The sequence below is a fragment of the Raphanus sativus genome, chromosome 2 (assembly GCF_000801105.2).
Source record: "Raphanus sativus cultivar WK10039 chromosome 2, ASM80110v3, whole genome shotgun sequence".
Classification (NCBI taxonomy): Eukaryota; Viridiplantae; Streptophyta; class Magnoliopsida; order Brassicales; family Brassicaceae; genus Raphanus; species Raphanus sativus.
The window spans coordinates 3,315,783-3,335,433 of NC_079512.1; the positions used below are offsets into that span (position 1 = coordinate 3,315,783).

The window sequence follows — 19,651 nt, forward strand, 5'->3', positions numbered from 1 at the left end:
AAAAAATTCTGAAAAAACAACATTCACGTTTCAAAAAAAGAATTAAAGAGAAAAAAATGAAGAAAAGATAAATGGGACCCATTTTTTCCTCTTTAATAAATGATACGTGACTAGTTTTAGCCAGCCAATAATCATATTTAAATTAGTTAACAGAATTAGTTAACCTAACTAGCTCATTTAGAAAATAGAGAAAATAGTTAGAAAAAATTGTCTTAGTAGCATAAACTACCCTATCATGTAATAAAAAACTTAAAACTGACATGCGGTGAAAATAACTCATAATGTTGTGTGAGAGAAAGAGTACCCATGCTTCTTTGTCTTTGCGGAACAGAATATTCTCAAGTGCCGGAGGGAGGAGGCAAAAGATCAGAGCTTTCACGCTTTCTTCCTCTTCAAAAACCTCTACTTTTTTCGGTTTTTGGAAGTCATGTTCGGTTCAAAATTGGGCATATGGAAAATATCAATAGCCAATCTTGAAAAAAGAATGTATATATCATTTTATCCAAGTAAAGAATAATAGTTCTTGTATACACCAGCAGCCCCACTCCAAAAATAGACACAATCATTCCTATTTCTAAGACACATCTTACTTGTCATACTTAAATGTACGTGAAAAGGGATTTCGCTTAATAAAAAAATTGATATTAACATTTCCCGTAACCATATATAAAACATTGAGAACCTAATCATTCCATGGCAGGATTTTTTTCTCCTACACAAACCGGCTTAAACTCAGCAGAAATGTCTCTCTCTGACCCTGAAGGCTAGTTGTCTGAATGTTCACAAACATTCTGGACTCTCAGAAGCTCTACTTCGCATCCAAGCTTTATGCCAGCGGAAACAAACAGCTGGTTGTCCTGTGTAAGTGATGATAACAATACTTCCCAGACCTAAACAGTTAAAAATCCTCTGCAAGACCTGTTCAAGTTGTTTAACATTCTCTGCCACAGGCAGTCCTAGTTGTACAGACAAATCTTTGAAGAATGTTGTATTATTTATTCCTTGTCAGAACGAACAGATTACATATAACGAATGGCTTAACATTAGTAAGACTAAGATACCAAAGAACAAACAAACACATCAATTTAATTAATAATACTCAATCTAAAGACTATATATCACTGCATTTAGTGTTTCCCTAAGCTGGCCTCTATCACACAACAAAGCCAATAAATATTTCAGGGTAAAGAAAAAGTTAATACCAGGAAGATTCATCGGTTGATATGTAGGCTCTTCCAAACCAACATGATCTTCTCTCTGCGTGAATGCTAATGACCTAAAGAGCTGACGAACTTCAGGATCATTTCTCTGCTTGAATGCTTCTGACCTGAAGAGCTGACGAACTTCATAGCATCTCAAGAGCTCAACTTCATAGACACTAGTCACACCAGATGAACTAAGCAGTTGTCTATCTTGTGTGGTTATGATGATTCTGCTCCCTGGACCAAACCAGCTAAACTCCTCCGCAAGCGCATCTAACTGTTTGATCTTGTTTACATCGTTAGCCACAAGCAGAACCTTCTTGTTCCTGAGCCTTGCTTTGATTGCGTTATGACACCTTATCTTTGCGCTCAAGCCTTCTCCTTGCATCTTGGAAAGAAGCTCTTCTCGTAGATGAGATCTGCGGCAGTGTCGTGAAACCCTTCTCACGTCTTCGAGAAGACAATGAGCTTCAAAATCGTGTGAGATGTTTTCGTAGACGTGTCTAGCGAGTACTGATCTTCCGATGCTTCCTCTTCCCCAAATACCAATGACTCGGACACCTTGGTTTGAGGATAGGTCCAGTAATGGATACAACTCGTCCATGTGTTCGTCTATGCCAATAAGGTTGTTACCATTGGTAGGTGTTGTTGAGAACAACATCTTTGATATCTTCTTGGTGATTCCATCAACCAGCTTCGAGTCATCATCCCTGGAAAAAAAGAAAACAGAGTAAAAGATCAAGATTCAAGAAACAATTCAAGAAATCACAATCTGAAACAGAGTAAAAGATCAAGATTCAAGAAACCTTCGACAAGTTACAATTTGAAAAAGAGTAACAAGATCAGGATTAAAGAAACTCTTCAACAAATCACAATCTGAAACAGAGTAAAAATTTAAGAAACAATTCAAGAAATCATAATCTGAAAAAGAGTAAAAAATCAAGATTAAAGAAACCTTCAACAAATCATAACATTAAAGATTCAAGAAAAGTTTCAGGAAATCATAATCTAAAATAGAGTAAAAAGATCAAAATTCAAGAAATGATTTAACAAATCACAATCTGAAACAGAGTAAAAAGATCAAAATATAAGAAATGATCTAACAAATCACAATCTGAAACAGAGTAAAAAGATCAACACTAAAGAAACGCTTCAACAAATCACAATCTGAAACACATTAAAGATTCAAGAAAGTTTTTAACAAATCATAATCTGAAATAGAGTAGAAAGACCAAGATTCAAGAAATGATTCAATAAATCACAATCTGAAACAGAGTAAAAAGATCAAGATTAAAGAAATGCTTCAACAAATTACAATCTGAAACAGATTAAAGATTCAAAAAATGATTCAAGAAATCACAATCTGAAACAGAGTAAAAGATCAAGATTCAAGAACCGCTTCAACAAATCTGAAACAGAGTAAAAGATCGAAATTAAATAAACACTTCAACAAATCACAATCTGAAACAGAGTAAAATATCAAGATTCAAGAACGCTTCAACAAACCACAATCTGAAACAGAGAAACAGCTTATGGTCAGGTACTTACCATTTTTTGGAACATTCGCCAGAAAGATTAGCCAAATAAGCCAACGCCTCCCTCCACGACTTGACCCTCTCTTTGCTTTGTCTCTTCTCATGTTTCTTGAACTGTTTCGCAACTTCTCCGATCTGTCTCCTCACGTGAGAAGGATCAACCTCGTAGAACACAGGCAGCACTTTAAGCAAACCCTTTTTCTCGTACTTCAGAATCTTGACGAGCTCCTCGAGACACCAGAAAGAAGCAGGGTAAGTCGCAGAGACAACCACTACGGCGATTTTTGATCCTTTGATGGCTTGGATAAGCTCCGGTGGAATAGGACGGCCACTCACCAGTTCCTTGTCGTCTTTGAACGTTCGAATCTCTTTGGCCTCTAGATCCTTGTAGAGAAAGCTAACGAAGTTCCTGCGAGTATCGGCCCCTCTAAAGCTTAGAAAGACGTCGAACCTCTTAGGAGTGAAAGAGGCAGAAGAGGAAGAAGACAGTGATGACCTGGATTCGAAAAGACGCAATGAGGTTTTAACTTTTGTCTTAACGCACGATAGTTTTCTCAAGATTCTGTTCATCTTTAAATTATTTTTCTTCGTTTGGGAGTATTCAGCAGTGTAGCCAATGCAATCACTTAGTTTTATAGAGGAACAGACATAGTACTTATCTAACGATTAACGGTAAATTACCATTACATTTCCAAGAAACATTCTATAAATATTCATATTTATCTGTATATGTTTTTAATTAGGTATACTATAAATTTTCTTTTTCATTTGTTACATACTCCCATTTTTTTGTCAAACGTTCAATGAAAAGGGACTGAATTATCAAATATTTTTTGACATTATCAAATGTTACAATAAACAATATTTATATGTTTGCAAAATATAACCATCCAGTGATAATCTTTTGAAAAGTAATTCGATTATACGAAATCAATATATTGTATTTCTTATTATGCTTACGTACGTCTATTATTTTTTTTGTCTCGTATCTATTTAACCCTTTAAAATATGCGTCATGTTTGGTCAGGCCGTCCTCCTTAGCTAAGAAGAAGTTGAGTTTAGTATTCTGTGAATCTGTGGTGTATACTGCTTCAAACTTTGCATCACAACTAAAAATCATTATACTGTATTATACTATATTATATTTATTTGGTAATTATTATATATCGAGCAACGACTTTTTAAATAAAATTGCGTAACACATGTTTATGGTGTATTTGTTTCTTATGCATAAATGCTTGTACCGCCCCTCCCTAATTGAGTTAGAACTTAGAAGAGGAAAAATAAGATCACATGGTTAAGAATTCCCATGATTGGTTTTTGGATATGTTGGTGGTAATTTTTGTGGCAATATGCAGAGATTTTTGAAATCTATATAGTCTTAAATTCAAAAGTGAATAATTTCTATTTTTTTTGATAAATCAATAATTTCTATTTAAATCAAGTGTTTTATCATAAATTTATTATAAGCGCACATTATTTAGTTTTAGACACTACTTAACCAACAAGAAGTCGAATTTGGATTTATGCAGCGGATATAAACTCCTTAAATACATCTTATGGAATCACTGAAACAATAAACATGTAACTGAAGTATTATATATAAATTGAGCTACTGTTTTTACCAAAAAAAAAGTTGAGCTATTGTAAAAGGAAGAATAATCAACCCAAAAGTAAAAAAAACTGTCATTATATGGCCAAGGATCATTTAGAAGGGCATGGTCGCATAGGTCATTCTAGTTCTAGACACCGTGAAATGGACGTTTTAAAAGTAAAAAGCCCGTGTTATTCTTCTAAATCACCAGAGAATTGATCTACCTTTTAGAAACATGTTATTGGAATGGTATGTTGTCCATATATGGATGTCATGAGCATATATATATATATATATATATATATATATTCCAGAGTAATAGTATAGGAAATCTTGTTACTTCGATCATACTTTGGTACTAATATAATATGTTTGCTAAATATATGTAATCGGCGTGGAAAAATTCTAGCATATTTTATGCGATATTGTCGTGTAGTCTAGTTAGGTAACGTAAGTAGCGTATACTTCTATACTTTGCCGAGCCAGTCGGCAGCATTACGTACTGCTACAGTTCTTTTGTTTTACTAAATAAAGAAAGTCAAATAGAATTCTTTTTTTTTCTTGTACGGCATGGTATTTTATTTTATGCTCCTTTTTTTTTTTAATTTTCTGTTCCTAATTTTAAAACAAAGTCAGAACTATTTTATTTTCTTCGAGAAGAAAGAGTCGTAACCTCGTAGGCTACTACATTATTCATCCGATCGAGTTTTCCAGTTTGAAAAGTCGATAAAGTTGTAAATTGTTTATATTTTTTCCCTTCTTTTAATTTGCTACATACATAGAAAGACTTGTTCAAATTTCTCTGACCAAACCGGTGGTGGTGGTCTAGTGGCGTTTGAAGGAATTAAGAAACCCAATAGGTGAATCCGGGTTCAAATCCTACCGGCCACACGGATATGAGTTATTGTTTTCGACTCATTTGAATACACATGAGAGAGTCTATCCGTGGGCTGTATCTCCACCCGGGAGTTAGGTTTGTGTCATCATTGACCCGAGTTTAACCCTTTTAGTTACAAAAAAAAATTTCTCTAACCAAAAAAAAAGGAAAGGAAGAATCGTTCAAAACGTTATTATGTATTTTTGAGTTGTGAATCTATTCTATTAAAATATATTAAATTTAAATGTTAAATGCATAATTTCTGTAATTATCTATTTTCCATAATTCTAAACCAATAATAATTCAATAAAATACAATTAATTTTCTTTAAATTAGTAATTAATGATTATTAATTGGTAAAAACTATATTGAAAATATTAAAAATGTAACTCTTTGAAACAAAACTTTTTCCTAGAATATATATGTTTATGAAATGGATGGAGTATGTATTAAGTGTGCATAGTTAGTTTTTGTTATATAATTATACTAGGGATTGGTCTATCTGGGAAGATTATATTTATTTTGTTAACATTTGAAATTTATTTATATTTTTATGTGTTTGGATTTTTCTTTGTCATCAATTATATTTATGATATTTTAATATTTAATTTCAGTATTCATTTCAGTTATATTTTAAATGGATATACATTTGCTTTTTCGCATTTGCATAAAATTATATGTGTAGTATTTTTATATTTTTTATTTAATTGTGTGTAGTATTTTTATATTTGATTGTGGTATATCTGAATATATTCTATCTGTGATTATGAGTACATCTCTAATAATGTTTCAATAAAAAATTCTTTCATTAAATACTAAAGAAATCACATTATTTTTAGAGTTTTTTAACAGAAAAATTATTAACATATTTTACCAAATAATTTTTTATAATAATATTAATTTATTTTTTAATTTCAATTAGGATCTAACGTCAAACCAAAATCCACTTAACCCTAAAACACACCAAGTCCAATTTATATAAACAAAATAGTAACATATGCTCTTCGAGCTAAATATTTTATGGATATAGAATTTTTCAGCTTAACTCGGTATAAACCTAAACCATTCTAAAACTAAGGATCATGTTTATTTATTATCTTAAAACAGTTATGTATAATTTTATTGATATTTTTACACAAAATATTTTGAAGTTTTACTTAGATTTTCTATATATATAGCTCTTAATGGCGACAAAGGCTTACAAACTTTATACGATATCCTAATATACATTTTACTACATATAGATTTAATGTTTATTATTTATTATTTTATACTGTTTTGGATATTTCCTTAAAAAATTGCTTCTAAACTTTTGGATTGATTAAAACATATTAAGAAAGTTAAGTTTTGATTTTAAACCATTTTAATTCCTATGTTTATATAGGCTTTTCAGCCCTTAATCAATTCATGCGAGTTTGGACGAATGGGTAATGGGATACTAATCCCCTACGGACCAAAACCAAAAGTTAATTCGCTTCCACGGGCCTTTAACTGTGAACAACAATTTCAAGTTGTCACGATGTATTTTTAACATTTCCAGTGTGAACAAAACTCTTACGGCTTTGTCTAAATTAGTGTGTCTCCTCCATCTTTGTCGTAAACGAAGGAAGCTCCAAGTTCATGAAAATGCAACACACATACAGAAGCACAATCTGAGGAAGCTTGTTGAGTAAAAAAGCAAAGCACTGGTAGTGATGTACCAAATCAAACTATTCTCTTTCAATATCAATGCATCTAATATCTACAACTGTCTAAAAAAAACAGTTCTACTCAGTGTTCTGTATACCTATATATCATGGTAAACCCTAATATATAAATAGTTTAATGCGTGTTGTCATGACTCATTTCTACATGTTTCACTATGAACATCTCTTGTGGGTTACTCTGAACTTCTATTGTCCCAGTCTTTAGCCTAAGCTATTTGTGAATGAAGCACAACCAAGTAAAGATTGTTGAGTGAACTGGAGCACTTTCACTCAAAAAGAAGAAGGGATCTGACAAGTCTTATTCTCCAGGTCTGCTTGTTCATCTTCCAGAATCAAGCGAGCTCCACATGATTTTATCTCTGCAGGGAGACACTTAAACTCCTCTGAGAATAGCAGATCGGATTTGAAGCGGAAACTGTCGATGTCTTCTCCTAGTGTCTTTGACGCCCTCAAGATGACCAGGTGATCTGATTCAACAGCTTCTTCTTGGAAAGTATGAAAACTACTCTCATCATGAGAATGAAAGAAATCAGGTCTAAGTTCCAACCGAAAGATCCAGTCAACTTCCCAACACCAGTTATACGAAAATGGCGAGAACTGCAGATGAAAGGGACTCAAGCAAGCAAGCAAGACACACCCATCAAAAGCCATAACTTTGGGGGATGGCAAAACTTCAAGTGTTATGGACGTCCTAGTCTCTTGATCACCAAAGTAACTTGGCACCTCGGTTCCAGGAAAGCAAGCGAATCGCATTGACTCCTACACAACGTTGAAATGGGAAGATAATGGTCAAGTTCATGGAGGGGGTTGTTTGCCGACAAAGAAAAGGTACAGAAGCTTTGAAAACATACCTCTTCGTTTTGTCCCTCGCTAAGAAACTGAGTGATCAGATGCTCATCTTGATTTAAACAGAAGCAATGGCTAAGATCAAGGTGCTTTATAGAATGATCCAAAGGAAGGGAAACATTCACAGCCATGTGCGTAGAGATAGTTGAGGGACAATGGAACTCCTTGTACCGATTTGAGTTTCTTGCACTTATTAATGCAGAGAGTTCCCAAAGAAGAAATTTCTCTGATACTTGAAGGCAATGTCTCAAACTCATGGCTACTAAGATCTAGATAAGATAGTTTGGTAAGATGTCTAATCTGGTCTGATATTGTCTGAATGTTCTTGCAGCCGTCAACCAAAAGCTCAAGCCCTTGTTATCTATCTGCCCAAACCTAGTTCAACAAGAGAAGTTTCCAACAATGATTGGAGACTCATACAGCCAGAGAGTTTGATAGTCTCCAACCCAACTAGTTCCGGAAGTGCTTTAAGTCTGCTGCAGTTACAAAGGCTAACGTGTTTCAGCCTGGGAAGTTGATTCATGGTCTCTGGTAAAGTCCGTTGCCGCTCCAGTCCAGCTTCTCTAGGGATTGCAAGGAGCATACATCATCTGGGATCACTTTGATGTTCAAGTTGATTAGATTTAACTCTTTCAAGCAGGGGAACATGTAAAGGCTATGACAGAGGAAACTTGCACCATCACTCTTGTAGTTGAACCTGATCATCTCTACGGCATTCAAACCGTGGAACTCTGACTTATTGGGTCGATGCTTCTTCTGCTCTACTTTTTCCATCGTCGTCCGAAAAAACAGAGGTGGTGGTTTACGAGATGGTTTTTTTTTGAGATATGATGCTTATTGGGTCGATGTTTCTTCGCATCTTCTCTCAGTTCGCTTTCAAGCAGGATTACCCTCGTGTTGGTTTCGAGCAGTTGACGGTACGCGCAGTCCATTTAGCAGGACATTGCAGAATGTCAAGCCCTCAAGCTACTCGGTTCGTTCTTATGTGGAAGAGACCTGGAGAAGTACATTGCAGAGGCTCGACGCATCACAAGGTAATAATGGTATCCGAGAGGTGTAGCTACGTAGAAGCATCTGAATACCTTCAGATTAAATCAAAGCGATACATAGTAGCAGAAGATGAAGGAGAGTATTCCCCTTCATATCACATGTTGCTTTAACAACATGTCAATAAGTGATACTACATAAGTGTTGTTCAGCAGTCGATAAAACTAACAAGTAAAGCGTTATTGTCCTATCATAATGTAAAAGTTTGATAAAAGCTATGAAAAATAAAATTCAGTGCAATGACATGGTGTTCAATAGTCACACCTCTCTTCATATATCTAACCAATAGCAGCATGTTTCAGGTTCTCACTACCTCCTTTAGCAAAACTCAAAGATAGTTACATGAAACATGTTTCAGCTAAAGCAAATAGTACCATCCAGGGGAGTTTAGGACCCTTCTTCTCAATCAAAACAAATACTAATACAAGGGTTGTTGTATGAATTTGGAACAGAGTCAAAGTAGACCAATCCTTTTTCAATTACAAAGGTAAGCGTTCCCAAACAACTACTGACAAACAAACAAACAAACAAACAAACAGGCCAAAAAAGGCAACCCAAGAGACTTGTAGGGAGATTTTGAATAAATAGAATAAACAAAAAGGGTTAAAACGACAAACAAATGCAGAATCTGAGTTACCAGATTTGGTAACATAATTTACTAGAAGGACCTGTTTCATTGATCAGAGTTAAGGGCTTTGGAGATCCATTCTGATGCTGCTGCTTCAGTTTCTGAATCCAAACTTGGAAGTAGAGACATAGGAGTCACAGAGACCTGTCATTACAAAAAGGGGTTAGTAAATAGCTAGGAATCCACACCAGAAAAGAGCTTGATCATGCCAACTTACAAAACCATCTTCCAGAGCCTTGATATCCATATCTTCATCCGTATGTTCTTGTTCTTTAGCCACAAACTGCACATAAAACATAGTCAGGACTCAGGATCTCAAAAACAATGGTACATACTAAAATATCCAATATCTTCATTACCTCTAGGCGGAAGTATTTCTTAACACGGCTATCAGTTTTAGCAGCAACTCCAACAGATTCAATCTCCACAATACTCTTCTTCTGTGTGGTGAAACGACGAGCCGCTCCCTGAGATTACCAGATATCAGTATATATACATAACAAAGTTGAGGTTTGAAACTTTGAATTTAAGGCCAGTTAACCCACAGCAGCAGAAGCATCTCTCCCAAGCTGGGCAAGTTGAGCTCCTAGGCTTTGTTGGTTGGACATGAAATTCCCAGCGCCAGGGTGACGGTTAGCTGAAACGGCTTGCCAGCTAGGACTCTTCTTCCACATGCTTTGTTTTGTTACCTTAAAACCCTATTCACAATGTACAGGAAACGTTTAACTTCCCTAAACCATTAGCCAGCGAGGCTCTAAATTCACAACATCTAAGACCATGGTAACCTAGACTGTGTTCTTAACCGGGTTCTGAGTTAGAAATGCAAACCTTGTTTGATGAGGGTGATGTGGGAATTTCTATGTTGAGAGAGCAGTCTTTAGGGAAAACTCCTTTCTCAATGTCTCTGATTGTGGCGTTTATCAAAGGTAGACAGACACCAACAGCGTCCTTAAAGTCACTTTCTTTGCTTTCATCTTTCTTCCTATAACAGATATAAAACAAACTTATGACAAATTCACTAGCTCTAATAGAAGCACGCATTCCCCATTATATACTTACCAGTTCAATGATATACACAAAGAGGGTACTCCAGAAATCAAAGCTTCCCTGGCTCCAGCCACTGCGCCAGAATAGAACCTGAAAGATTCTCGCATCAGGAAAAGAATAACAGATGGGCAGACAAGGAATAAAGACAAAAAGGAACTAACATTTGGTGCCCACAGCTTGATCCCTGATTGATTCCACTAATTACCTGAAAAAAACAATCAAGAGAAAATGATGCATAAACTACAAGATACTGTAATATCATATAAAATGTAGATGATTGATTAAAACAATGCTAACCACTAACCAGTATTGGTTTTGACCAAGCGAAAAGGGCTCCGGATAATCCTAATGAGATGCAGTCCACAGGAGTCCCTAAGACAAAAAAAAAACAATAGCCTCAAAGCCTAAGAGCAGAGAGTACTCACACCAATGTGTATTTAAGACAGTAAACAATGAGATCTTGTTTCAAACAAAGACTCCAACTTTCAGACAGATAATGTTATCACTTATTCAGCATACCTGAAACTTCAAAGGCCGTGGCACCTTTGATAGTAACAGAACTCGCAGCAATGGTTTCTCCAGGAGTCATAGAATGAGACGAAACCGATTTATCCCTGCAAAACATTCCACCAATTCACAAAGCCTTGTGGGTCTCACCGAAAGTTCCAAACTTTAACAAGAAAAAAAGAACAAATCATAACTCACGTTTGAGGAGCACAGACGTGGACGTTGTATAGGCCTTCGTTAACCAAAGCCTCAACGAGAGAGACGAGTCCAACCGAATCAATCCCATCTCCGTTGGTGACTAGAACGATGGGTCTTGAGTCTGAGTCTGAGTCATCGATCTCCTCCTTGGCCGCAGCAACATCAACGGAGTCAGAAGTAGACGGAGGAGGCTCCTCGTTTACTCCTTTTCTCTTGGAGAGAACGTCCTGGAGATTCGAGACGAGCGCGGCTGACAAGCCGTTGTTCTTGGAGGTCATCGTGTAGATAGAAAGAGAGAGGAAGAAGAGAAGCAGATGATGTGGGTCTGTGGAGAAGAAGAAAGTTGGAGAGAGAGCGGGTCTAACGGAAGAAAGAGAGAAGCTTTAATTGGTGGGGGGAGAGAGAGAGAGATTACTTGTGAACTGTTATCTCTTTAGATAGAGAAGAAGAACAGTGACGATCATTTTAGTATTATTAAGTTACAAATTACAATAGTGTTTTTCTTAAGTTGATACAAAATTTATTATTAGTTAAGAATTTAGTTAATTATGCATATAAAGACATAGACCTTGAAATTTAAAATAAATTAATTTAATTACAATTTAGTATTATTAAATTAAAAATTAAAATACTGTTTTTCTAAAGTTGATACAAAAATTATTATTAGTTAAAATTTTAGTTAATTGTGCATATAAAGACATATATCTTGAAATTAAAAAAAAATTAATTACAATTGGAATAGTATTTTTACAAGTTAAAAGAAAATTATTCTTGGTAAACTTTTGGTTAATTAGGCATATAAAGACATAAACCTCGTTGACAGAAGAAAAAAAAATAAACCTCGAATTAAGATAAATAGATTTTTTTTTCTGGTTAGGGTCAAAAGAATGAAACATGTTATGAATGGTCCAGATCTAATAATTATTTTGTTATTATGACATGCATTTAAAGATATTGAGAAAATTTTTTTTGAACCGACATAATTATAGAACCATGTTCATTGTAAATTAAACCTGTTAATTGTTGCTAGATCATATGCTACTGAGATGAATTTTATTATAGTATTAAAAATAGCCTTTTGATTTAATTAAATTTTAATCACATTATGTCATTAATGATTTATTACTGAATTGGGTACAGTTTACTGTTTACATACATTAAAATAAAGTTAGTAGCTGAAGAACAAAACTAGCATTTCTAAATTTGTCTATTTGGAAGCTTATTCTAGCTAATAATTTATTTTGTTAATTAGGGAGTTGCATACTATTATTACTAAAGATTAATGATTTAAAACTGATTTATGAATGCCAAAATATTGTAGGGTCTCAAAGTGAACAAACGAATTAGAAAATATTGTATTAATACGAGGGTCGTGGTGTGTGATTGAGATTATTGTCTCCCTAATCATAAAATGTCAAAGGTTAGTTAGCTCCTTAATTTTGATTATTGGGATGGTGTGATTGTCACGTCGTGATGATTATTCGAGTAACTAAAGTTTATAGGAAGAACTGTTGTAAAGTACAGCGACATGAATCTTCTTGTTCTTTTTTTCTAGCATGAACCATTTTAACTGTGACAGTTGTCAAAAACAGTATTTCAAAAGTACAGAATTTAGGTTCACCCCTAGGATAAACCTTTAAATTCATCACTTGATTTTTAACCAATTAAAGTGATATGTGGATATTTAAATAAAAAAATATTAAATATATTTAAAAATAGTTAAAAAAGAATAGTGTCAATTCTAAATCTGAAATCTTAATTTCTAAATCCTAAACATTAATTCATAAATCCAAACTCTATACCCTAAACTCAAATCATAAACCCTAAACCCAAATCTTAGACCCTAAACTCAAACCGTATAGGCTAAACCCAAATCCTAGACCCTAAACTCAAAACATATATCCAAATGTTAGATCCTAAACCCAAACCGTATACTATAAACTCAAATTCTAAATCCTAAACCCAAACCGTGAACCCTAAATCTAAACTCTATACCCTAAATCCAAATCATATACCCTAAACCCAAACCGTATACTCTAAACCCAAATCCTAAACCCTAAACCCAAACCATACCTACTTCCGGGTGCTATCACTAAACTAGACAAAATTACGAAGAATTGGTTTACAGTTTGGATTTAGGGTTTAGAATTTAGTTTTAGGGTTTAAGGTTTGAGTTTAGGATCTAGCATTTGGATCTAGGGTTTAAATTTAAAGTTTACGGTTTGGCTTTAAAGTCTAAGATTTGGATTTAGGGTTTAGGATTTGGGTTTAGAGTTTAAGATTTGAGTTTAGGGTATAGGATTTGGATTTAAGAATTAACTAGGTTTTGACCCGCGCTTTAAAAGCGCGGGTTTATTTTTCTTTTTTTTATAAATTTTGAATAAGTTTGTGAAATGAAATATTTTCATTTATTTTTATTGTATTGTTTTGTTTTTATTTTTATTTTATAAATGGGTATTTATGTTTAAAATTGAACTTGATTTTTTTTTCAAAAATTTGAAGTGGTATTTTAAATTTTGTCAATCAATTTTCACGTTTATGTACTGAATTTTTGAAAGATATAATTTTTAACAGTTTTAACTTGTGAAATAAATTAATATTATATTCTTTTAATAATTTTAAGTCTTTCATTATCAATATTAAAATATTTTCAGAAAGTTTTAATTATATTGAGAAAAATAAATAATAATAATTATTTGGAAATATTTGTTAATATCAATATTAGAACTTGGCCTAAATGGCCCAAACGAAAAATGTGAACTTAGATAAATATTAAAATCGGCCCAAATAGCCCAAAACCGTAAAATTAAAAGAACAGAAAAAGTTTGGGCCTATAATTAGAAGACCCATTAATTGAAAATGATACAAAATAACAGAAATACCCTTAATGAAACATGCGGCTTCCTTATAATAGAAGGGTAGGTTAGGTAAAAATTCAAATAGGATCCTGCTTTAATAGTATAGATGTTTAAGGTTTAGAAATTAAGATTTAGGGTTTAGAATTGACATTATTATTTTTTAGCTATTTTTAAGTATATTTAATACTTTTTATTTAGTTATTCACATGTTATTTTGATTGGTCACAAAACAAGTAGTGAATTTAAAGGTCCATTTCAAAAAGATTCTCAAGAACGCGTTTTGTAGGATCCGTTCTGACCTTTTTTTTTTTTTGTGTCACGAGGATCCGTTCTGACACATTCACCTATTTTGTCTTTTTTAATACTGGATACTTGTATAGACTATAGAGTCCTCGGTTGGAGGTGTCCAAGAGCATCTAAGTAATTGATCCAAAACAGATTACGCTTAAGTCGAGACAGAGAATCTCTCCAACGATTCACCGTTTCTCTCTGCTCTTCTCTCTCATCACGCCTCCCTAAGTCGTCGGCGAGTTTTCGAGTTCCCGATATCAAAACCCGGGGATCGACATCGTAGACGACAGGAGGATGCGTAGTTCTTCGATCATCGGATATAGCCTGCGAGACTTCAGGAGAAATCATTCCGTCTCCCGTCTCTCTGTAAGTTGGAATCCTCTTTTTCAAAACACACCCATACTTTTTGATTTCATGCCTTTCAGTTTCAGTATAGTGAAGATAGATAATCCAGAATACATCAATAACCTGTCCAAAAGTCAACGAACTTAAAATTAAAAACACTGTGAAGAGCGTGTATAACAACACGATGGCTTGGACAATTGATGTTTGATATGATTTCTGATTTGATCTGATCTGTTAACCTTTTTTTTTTTGCCTTCTTGGCCACATAGTGCCTCGATGATGCCATTTCGAACCAGTTGTTAAATTAGCAATATGGTAGGAATGAACGTTCACGTAAATCAACTGAATTCTTTGTTTGAGTATGGAATCTGAGAATGAGGTTCGTATGATAGGGGAATCTGAACTTTGTATAGTTCAGTTGTTAACTTATGGAACATGCAGGAATAAAAATAGCTTCTGCTCTGCTCCTCATTTTACTTTGTTTGGGAAACTACAATGTGTTAGTGATTGTGTAGAGAAAATTCCTTAAACTGGATCATCTCATTTCACTAATTAATTAGCCTTCTTATTCTTCTTGTTGTTTGATTAATTAAAGACACCATAGATTTGTTTAACCAGTTTTACGATTCACTAGTATCTGACTATCTGAGTGTGCACAAGAGCTTTTTACACAACACCTTTTTGGATTCACCACAATATAATAGAAGTGGGTTTACAAAGGAAACAAATTGGGTATTTATTGACTACTATCCTTCCCCCCCCCCCCCCCCCCCCCATGTTTTTCTTTAATCCAAATTTTTGAAAAGCATGTAGCTATTTAACAGTGTACATAAAACGGTAATGAATTACTTATTTCAGTTTTACAAGATATCATACAAACAATATAATAGAAGTGGGTTTACAAAGGAAACTAGTCCTGGTGATGTGGTATAATCTTCAATATTATAACAATGGCTTTATCTTTTCTTTCTACTGCTGTTGTTTCTAGCCTCTTTGGGTCTGTCTTGTGCTTTAAGCTTTGATAGTTCGACAATGGCTTCATCTTGTCTTCCCTCCAACCTCTTTAGCTCACATTCCCATTCCTTTTGAGTTTTGTCACGTAGAAAAGAGCCAAGTAATTTAAGGCCCAAAGGAAGACAGCCGGTTAGTTCGACTGCAAGGACCGAGAGCTGCTCGAAATTTGCTGGAGGATACTGCTTCTGGAACGCGCATTCACTGAAGAGCTCAAGAGCCTCGTCGTATTTCAGACAGTCCATTTCGTAGACATGTTCAACTCCACAATCTAAGAGCAAACTCTTGTCTTGTGTGGTTATTACTATAACTCTACTTCCTGGACCAAGGCATTTCGCATCTTTCATGATCTCTCCTAACTGTTCGATATTCTCAACGTTGTCGACTATGACCAGAACTCTTTGGTCCCCAAACCTTGCCCTTTTAGCCTCAGAAGAACCCAACTCAGAACTAGTCTGTGATGCTTTTCGTTTCTTACCTCTTGGAGAGAGAATCTCTTTCCGTGAGCCTGATGAGGAAGCACGGCCGACATGTCCTTGATCGTGAAAGTTCATGGAAGTGGCAAGCAAACAATGGTTTTGAAATGCTGGGGTTAATTGCTGGCAAAGACTGCTCCCAATACTTATTTTGCCAATACTTTGAGTGCCTGAAAGGTGTTTAGTCGGGGTCTCAAGAAAGTAATGTTCTTGAAAATCTGGAGATAGTTCTTGGTAAATAAATCTCGCAATAGTAGTTTTGCCAATTCCTTTAGCGCCTGAAATGCCTATCACTCTAACTTCGCTTGTAGATTTTAACGCCAAGACTCCCTTCATCAGCTCCATGTGGCGATCCACGGCAACCAGTTTACTTGATCTCTCAGATTTGGTAGCCATCATCAATTGGTCGGAAACAGATTTTAGTCCAGTTTTCTTTGTAGCTGAACATGCTTTACCCGGAAGCAACTCCTTGAGACTAGACTCTGACAACAAACCAGAAACATGACGTGTGATATCACGAACCAGCTTGGCCTCATCCTTCCTGTCGATGATTGAGATCTATTAAGCAAGTTATCATAATGAGTACACAAAATTCAGAAAAAGCATATAGACTATTAGTTTTTCTTAATTTCAACCCCAAAGCTTTTTATATTTACGTCTGCACATTTATATTCTTATTTTCAAAGTATTTCTAAATTGTGAAGGCAAAATATAAAAAGGAAAGTTATAACTACTTTTTATTTCCCTTCTATATTCGTTTATTCTCTCTACAAATAATTTTGAAAAGTTTATAAGAAGTTGAAAAAAAGAAGATAAAGGGGTACGTACGAAGCTTGAAAGGAGAAGCCAGGTCTGTCGGTTAAGTTGTTCAAAGAGTCTCTCCACCTCTTCAACCTCTTTCGACTCTCTACTTGGCTATGTCTCTCGAAATCTTCCCTGAATCTGCCTCTCTGATATTTCACATCAGACAAATCCACCTCATAGAAGACAGGCACCACTACCGTCAATTTCTGCCGAGCACGATCCATAATCTTGTCCAGTTCATCTAAGCACCCGACAGAAGAAGCATAGTTCTTAGATAGCACAACCAACGCCACATACGACTCTGAAATTGCACGGCGAAGGGAAGCTGAGATTTGCTTCCCTCTATCTTTCTCTTCCTCCACTTCGTCCTTAAAACTTCTTATGCCTTTTTGAGATAACTCACGAATCAGATGGCTGATAAAACTTATACGCACGTCTCCTCCTCGGAAATTCAAAAACACCGAAGACATTATCAATACCTTAGTCTTTGATTATTGTGGAAACAAGCCTTGTTCCTAAAAAAAACTTTCGGTGTATTGATTTCTTGCAGAATGTGACGTGCAGAGTCCACCAAGGTCTAATAACACAGGTAACCCGTTTTGACAAAAAGAAAAGGATGACCGACGAATGGTCCATAGCTTAGCGTGTTGAAAACAAGCAAACTAAATGAAAAATATAAAGCTAACAGAAAATGAAAAATATAAAATAAAATGATATATTTCTAATATTTATAAAATAAAATAACATGCTATATTTAGAAAAAATGAAATTACTAACAATACTAATTTAAATAAAAACATAATATATTATTTAATATTGGCTGCGATAAGTATATTATATCTAAGGAAATTTTGCTAAATATAAGCTATATATTTGTTTGAAATACAAAGATATTTATTATATTCATTCAAATGCAAAACTAACCAAAGAGTTGCAAAATTACTATTCATCCCTTCTGAACAAATAAAAAGTCATAAAATTATTTTACGATTCTCAAAAGTCTACTTTAATAGATAGAAATCTACATTTCTACTTCTACTTTGTTTTCTACTCTAAAATAGAGTAAAAACAGAGTAAAAAGTATTACAATCTCACTACATAATGGATTTTACTCTATAAACAAAGTAATCTAGTTTTTTTGTTCATCATTCTATTATAGTGTGAGAAATAGAATAGTGTTGTACCATTTTTATTCCATTTTTTTTAAATGTAGTTTTACATATTGAAAATTCTATTATACCTCTTAAGAAGTTTACCATGTATACTGATTCCAAGTATATATTGTAATTTGATATAATAATTTAATTTTAAAAGTTTACTAGATTCTGATCCGTCTTTAAAAAAATAGATATATTTTTTGTTTTTGTTTTTTTGAAAAATTTAAATTTGATTTTTTTTTTTTTGTATTCATATACATAACCAATAAAATAGGAGTTTAAATGGTTATGGAAGGTAGTACGTTTTTAACAGGAATGTGGTTATGTTTTTCTTAGATGCAGTTATATATTATGTTATGCAGTTGTATTTTAAATGCAATTATATTTTTAAATTGGACACAAATTTTTATCAACTGGTCATGCTGAATTAATATAATATATATAAAAAATTTGTGAAATTTTTAATAAATCATCAACAATATGAGGTATATAAATTAAAATAATTGAACAATTTCAAGAATATATATATATATATATATATATGAGGTATATAAATTAAAATTTAATATAGTTGAACGATTTCAAGAATATATATATATATATATATATATATATATTTGAACATTATGAGGTATATAAATTAAAATTTAATATAGTTGGACAATTTCAAGAATATATATATATATATATATCTTACATGTTAAAACCTTTTATTACTAAACCATAAGCATTATCCAAACATGGTTAACAAATCAATATATATATATATATATATATTTAAGTAAAATTTAAACAATTTCTCTTTATAAATGGCCGTACAAATTTGTAAAATTCTCTCACTTCTTTCCAAAACTCTCTCTTTCAAATTCTCTCAATTATTTCTAAAACTTTCTCATTTCTCTCTATTTTTTTGGAATGTGAAAAAAACTTTGTTTAATTTTTTAATTTTTCTCATATCTCTCACAATATTATCTTGTTTTTGTAGGTTTTATCATTCATGGTTTTCATCTTCCCATATAACAAAGTCATGTACGCCAAGTCTAATAAATAGCTAGGCCATATTGACAAAAAAAACAAAAAGATATGGCTAACGAATGGACACCATACCATAACGAATGGTCAAAAGAAAAGCATGTAGAAAACATCAAACTAAAACAAAAAAAATTGAAAATAGTATGATATAATTTTATATCCAGACAACAAAACAAAATCAAATTATGATATATTTATTTTGAAAATTTGAATTAACTAATAACACTAATTTGAACAAAATAGAAATATATTATTTAAATATTTAGTGTGATAAAGGAAGTTATAATTTTATATCTAGACAACAAAACAAAATCAAATTATGATATATTTATTTTGAAAATTTGAATTAATTAATAACACTAATTTGAACAAAATAGAAATATATTATTTAAATATTTAGTGTGATAAAGGAAGTTTCGTTCTTATAACAAAGGGCATGTACGCTAAGTCTAATAAACAGCTAGGCCATATTGACAAGAACACAAAAAAA

The 19,651-nt window shown here is 33.4% G+C and overlaps 4 protein-coding genes across 4 annotated transcripts; all 4 read right to left on the reverse strand.

The window, feature by feature from the left end:
- Window positions 1–542: 542 nt before the first annotated feature.
- On the reverse strand, window positions 543–3,316 carry LOC108840396 (disease resistance protein Roq1-like). Its single transcript, XM_018613226.2, has 2 exons — window positions 2,751–3,316; window positions 543–1,912 (listed from the first exon to the last, which is right to left on the reverse strand). Exons 1-2 carry the CDS (start codon window positions 3,305–3,307, stop codon window positions 1,105–1,107), a joined length of 1,365 nt encoding a protein of 454 aa, XP_018468728.1. The 5' UTR covers window positions 3,308–3,316; the 3' UTR covers window positions 543–1,104.
- Window positions 3,317–7,184: 3,868 nt separating this feature from the next.
- LOC130506648 (uncharacterized) lies at window positions 7,185–8,752 on the reverse strand. The gene is made up of 2 exons (XM_057001337.1): window positions 7,766–8,752; window positions 7,185–7,673 (listed from the first exon to the last, which is right to left on the reverse strand). Exons 1-2 carry the CDS (start codon window positions 8,015–8,017, stop codon window positions 7,185–7,187), a joined length of 741 nt encoding a protein of 246 aa, XP_056857317.1. The 5' UTR covers window positions 8,018–8,752.
- Window positions 8,753–9,142: 390 nt separating this feature from the next.
- LOC108843101 (uncharacterized) lies at window positions 9,143–11,616 on the reverse strand. The gene is made up of 10 exons (XM_018616196.2): window positions 11,188–11,616; window positions 11,002–11,096; window positions 10,787–10,854; window positions 10,644–10,687; window positions 10,495–10,572; window positions 10,264–10,417; window positions 9,981–10,133; window positions 9,795–9,902; window positions 9,653–9,718; window positions 9,143–9,579 (listed from the first exon to the last, which is right to left on the reverse strand). Exons 1-10 carry the CDS (start codon window positions 11,463–11,465, stop codon window positions 9,481–9,483), a joined length of 1,143 nt encoding a protein of 380 aa, XP_018471698.1. The 5' UTR covers window positions 11,466–11,616; the 3' UTR covers window positions 9,143–9,480.
- Window positions 11,617–15,491: 3,875 nt separating this feature from the next.
- On the reverse strand, window positions 15,492–17,576 carry LOC108843100 (probable disease resistance protein RPP1). Its single transcript, XM_018616194.2, has 2 exons — window positions 16,997–17,576; window positions 15,492–16,709 (listed from the first exon to the last, which is right to left on the reverse strand). Exons 1-2 carry the CDS (start codon window positions 17,440–17,442, stop codon window positions 15,638–15,640), a joined length of 1,518 nt encoding a protein of 505 aa, XP_018471696.1. The 5' UTR covers window positions 17,443–17,576; the 3' UTR covers window positions 15,492–15,637.
- Between the last annotated feature and the right edge of the window lie 2,075 nt (window positions 17,577–19,651).

Coding starts and splice junctions, on each gene's coding strand:
- LOC108840396 (XM_018613226.2), bottom strand. CDS start 3,307: ATGAACAGAATCTTGAGAAAACTATCGTGCGTTAAGACAAAAGTTAAA. Junction 1,913..2,750: donor GGCGAATGTTCCAAAAAATG/GTAAGTACCTGA, acceptor CTTTTTTTCCAG/GGATGATGACTCGAAGCTGG.
- LOC130506648 (XM_057001337.1), bottom strand. CDS start 8,017: ATGAGTTTGAGACATTGCCTTCAAGTATCAGAGAAATTTCTTCTTTGG. Junction 7,674..7,765: donor GCGAGGGACAAAACGAAGAG/GTATGTTTTCAA, acceptor AACGTTGTGTAG/GAGTCAATGCGATTCGCTTG.
- LOC108843101 (XM_018616196.2), bottom strand. CDS start 11,465: ATGACCTCCAAGAACAACGGCTTGTCAGCCGCGCTCGTCTCGAATCTC. Junction 10,688..10,786: donor CTTGGTCAAAACCAATACTG/GTTAGTGGTTAG, acceptor TGTTTTTTTCAG/GTAATTAGTGGAATCAATCA. Junction 9,719..9,794: donor AGAAATACTTCCGCCTAGAG/GTAATGAAGATA, acceptor TTTTATGTGCAG/TTTGTGGCTAAAGAACAAGA.
- LOC108843100 (XM_018616194.2), bottom strand. CDS start 17,442: ATGTCTTCGGTGTTTTTGAATTTCCGAGGAGGAGACGTGCGTATAAGT. Junction 16,710..16,996: donor GGCTTCTCCTTTCAAGCTTC/GTACGTACCCCT, acceptor AATCATCGACAG/GAAGGATGAGGCCAAGCTGG.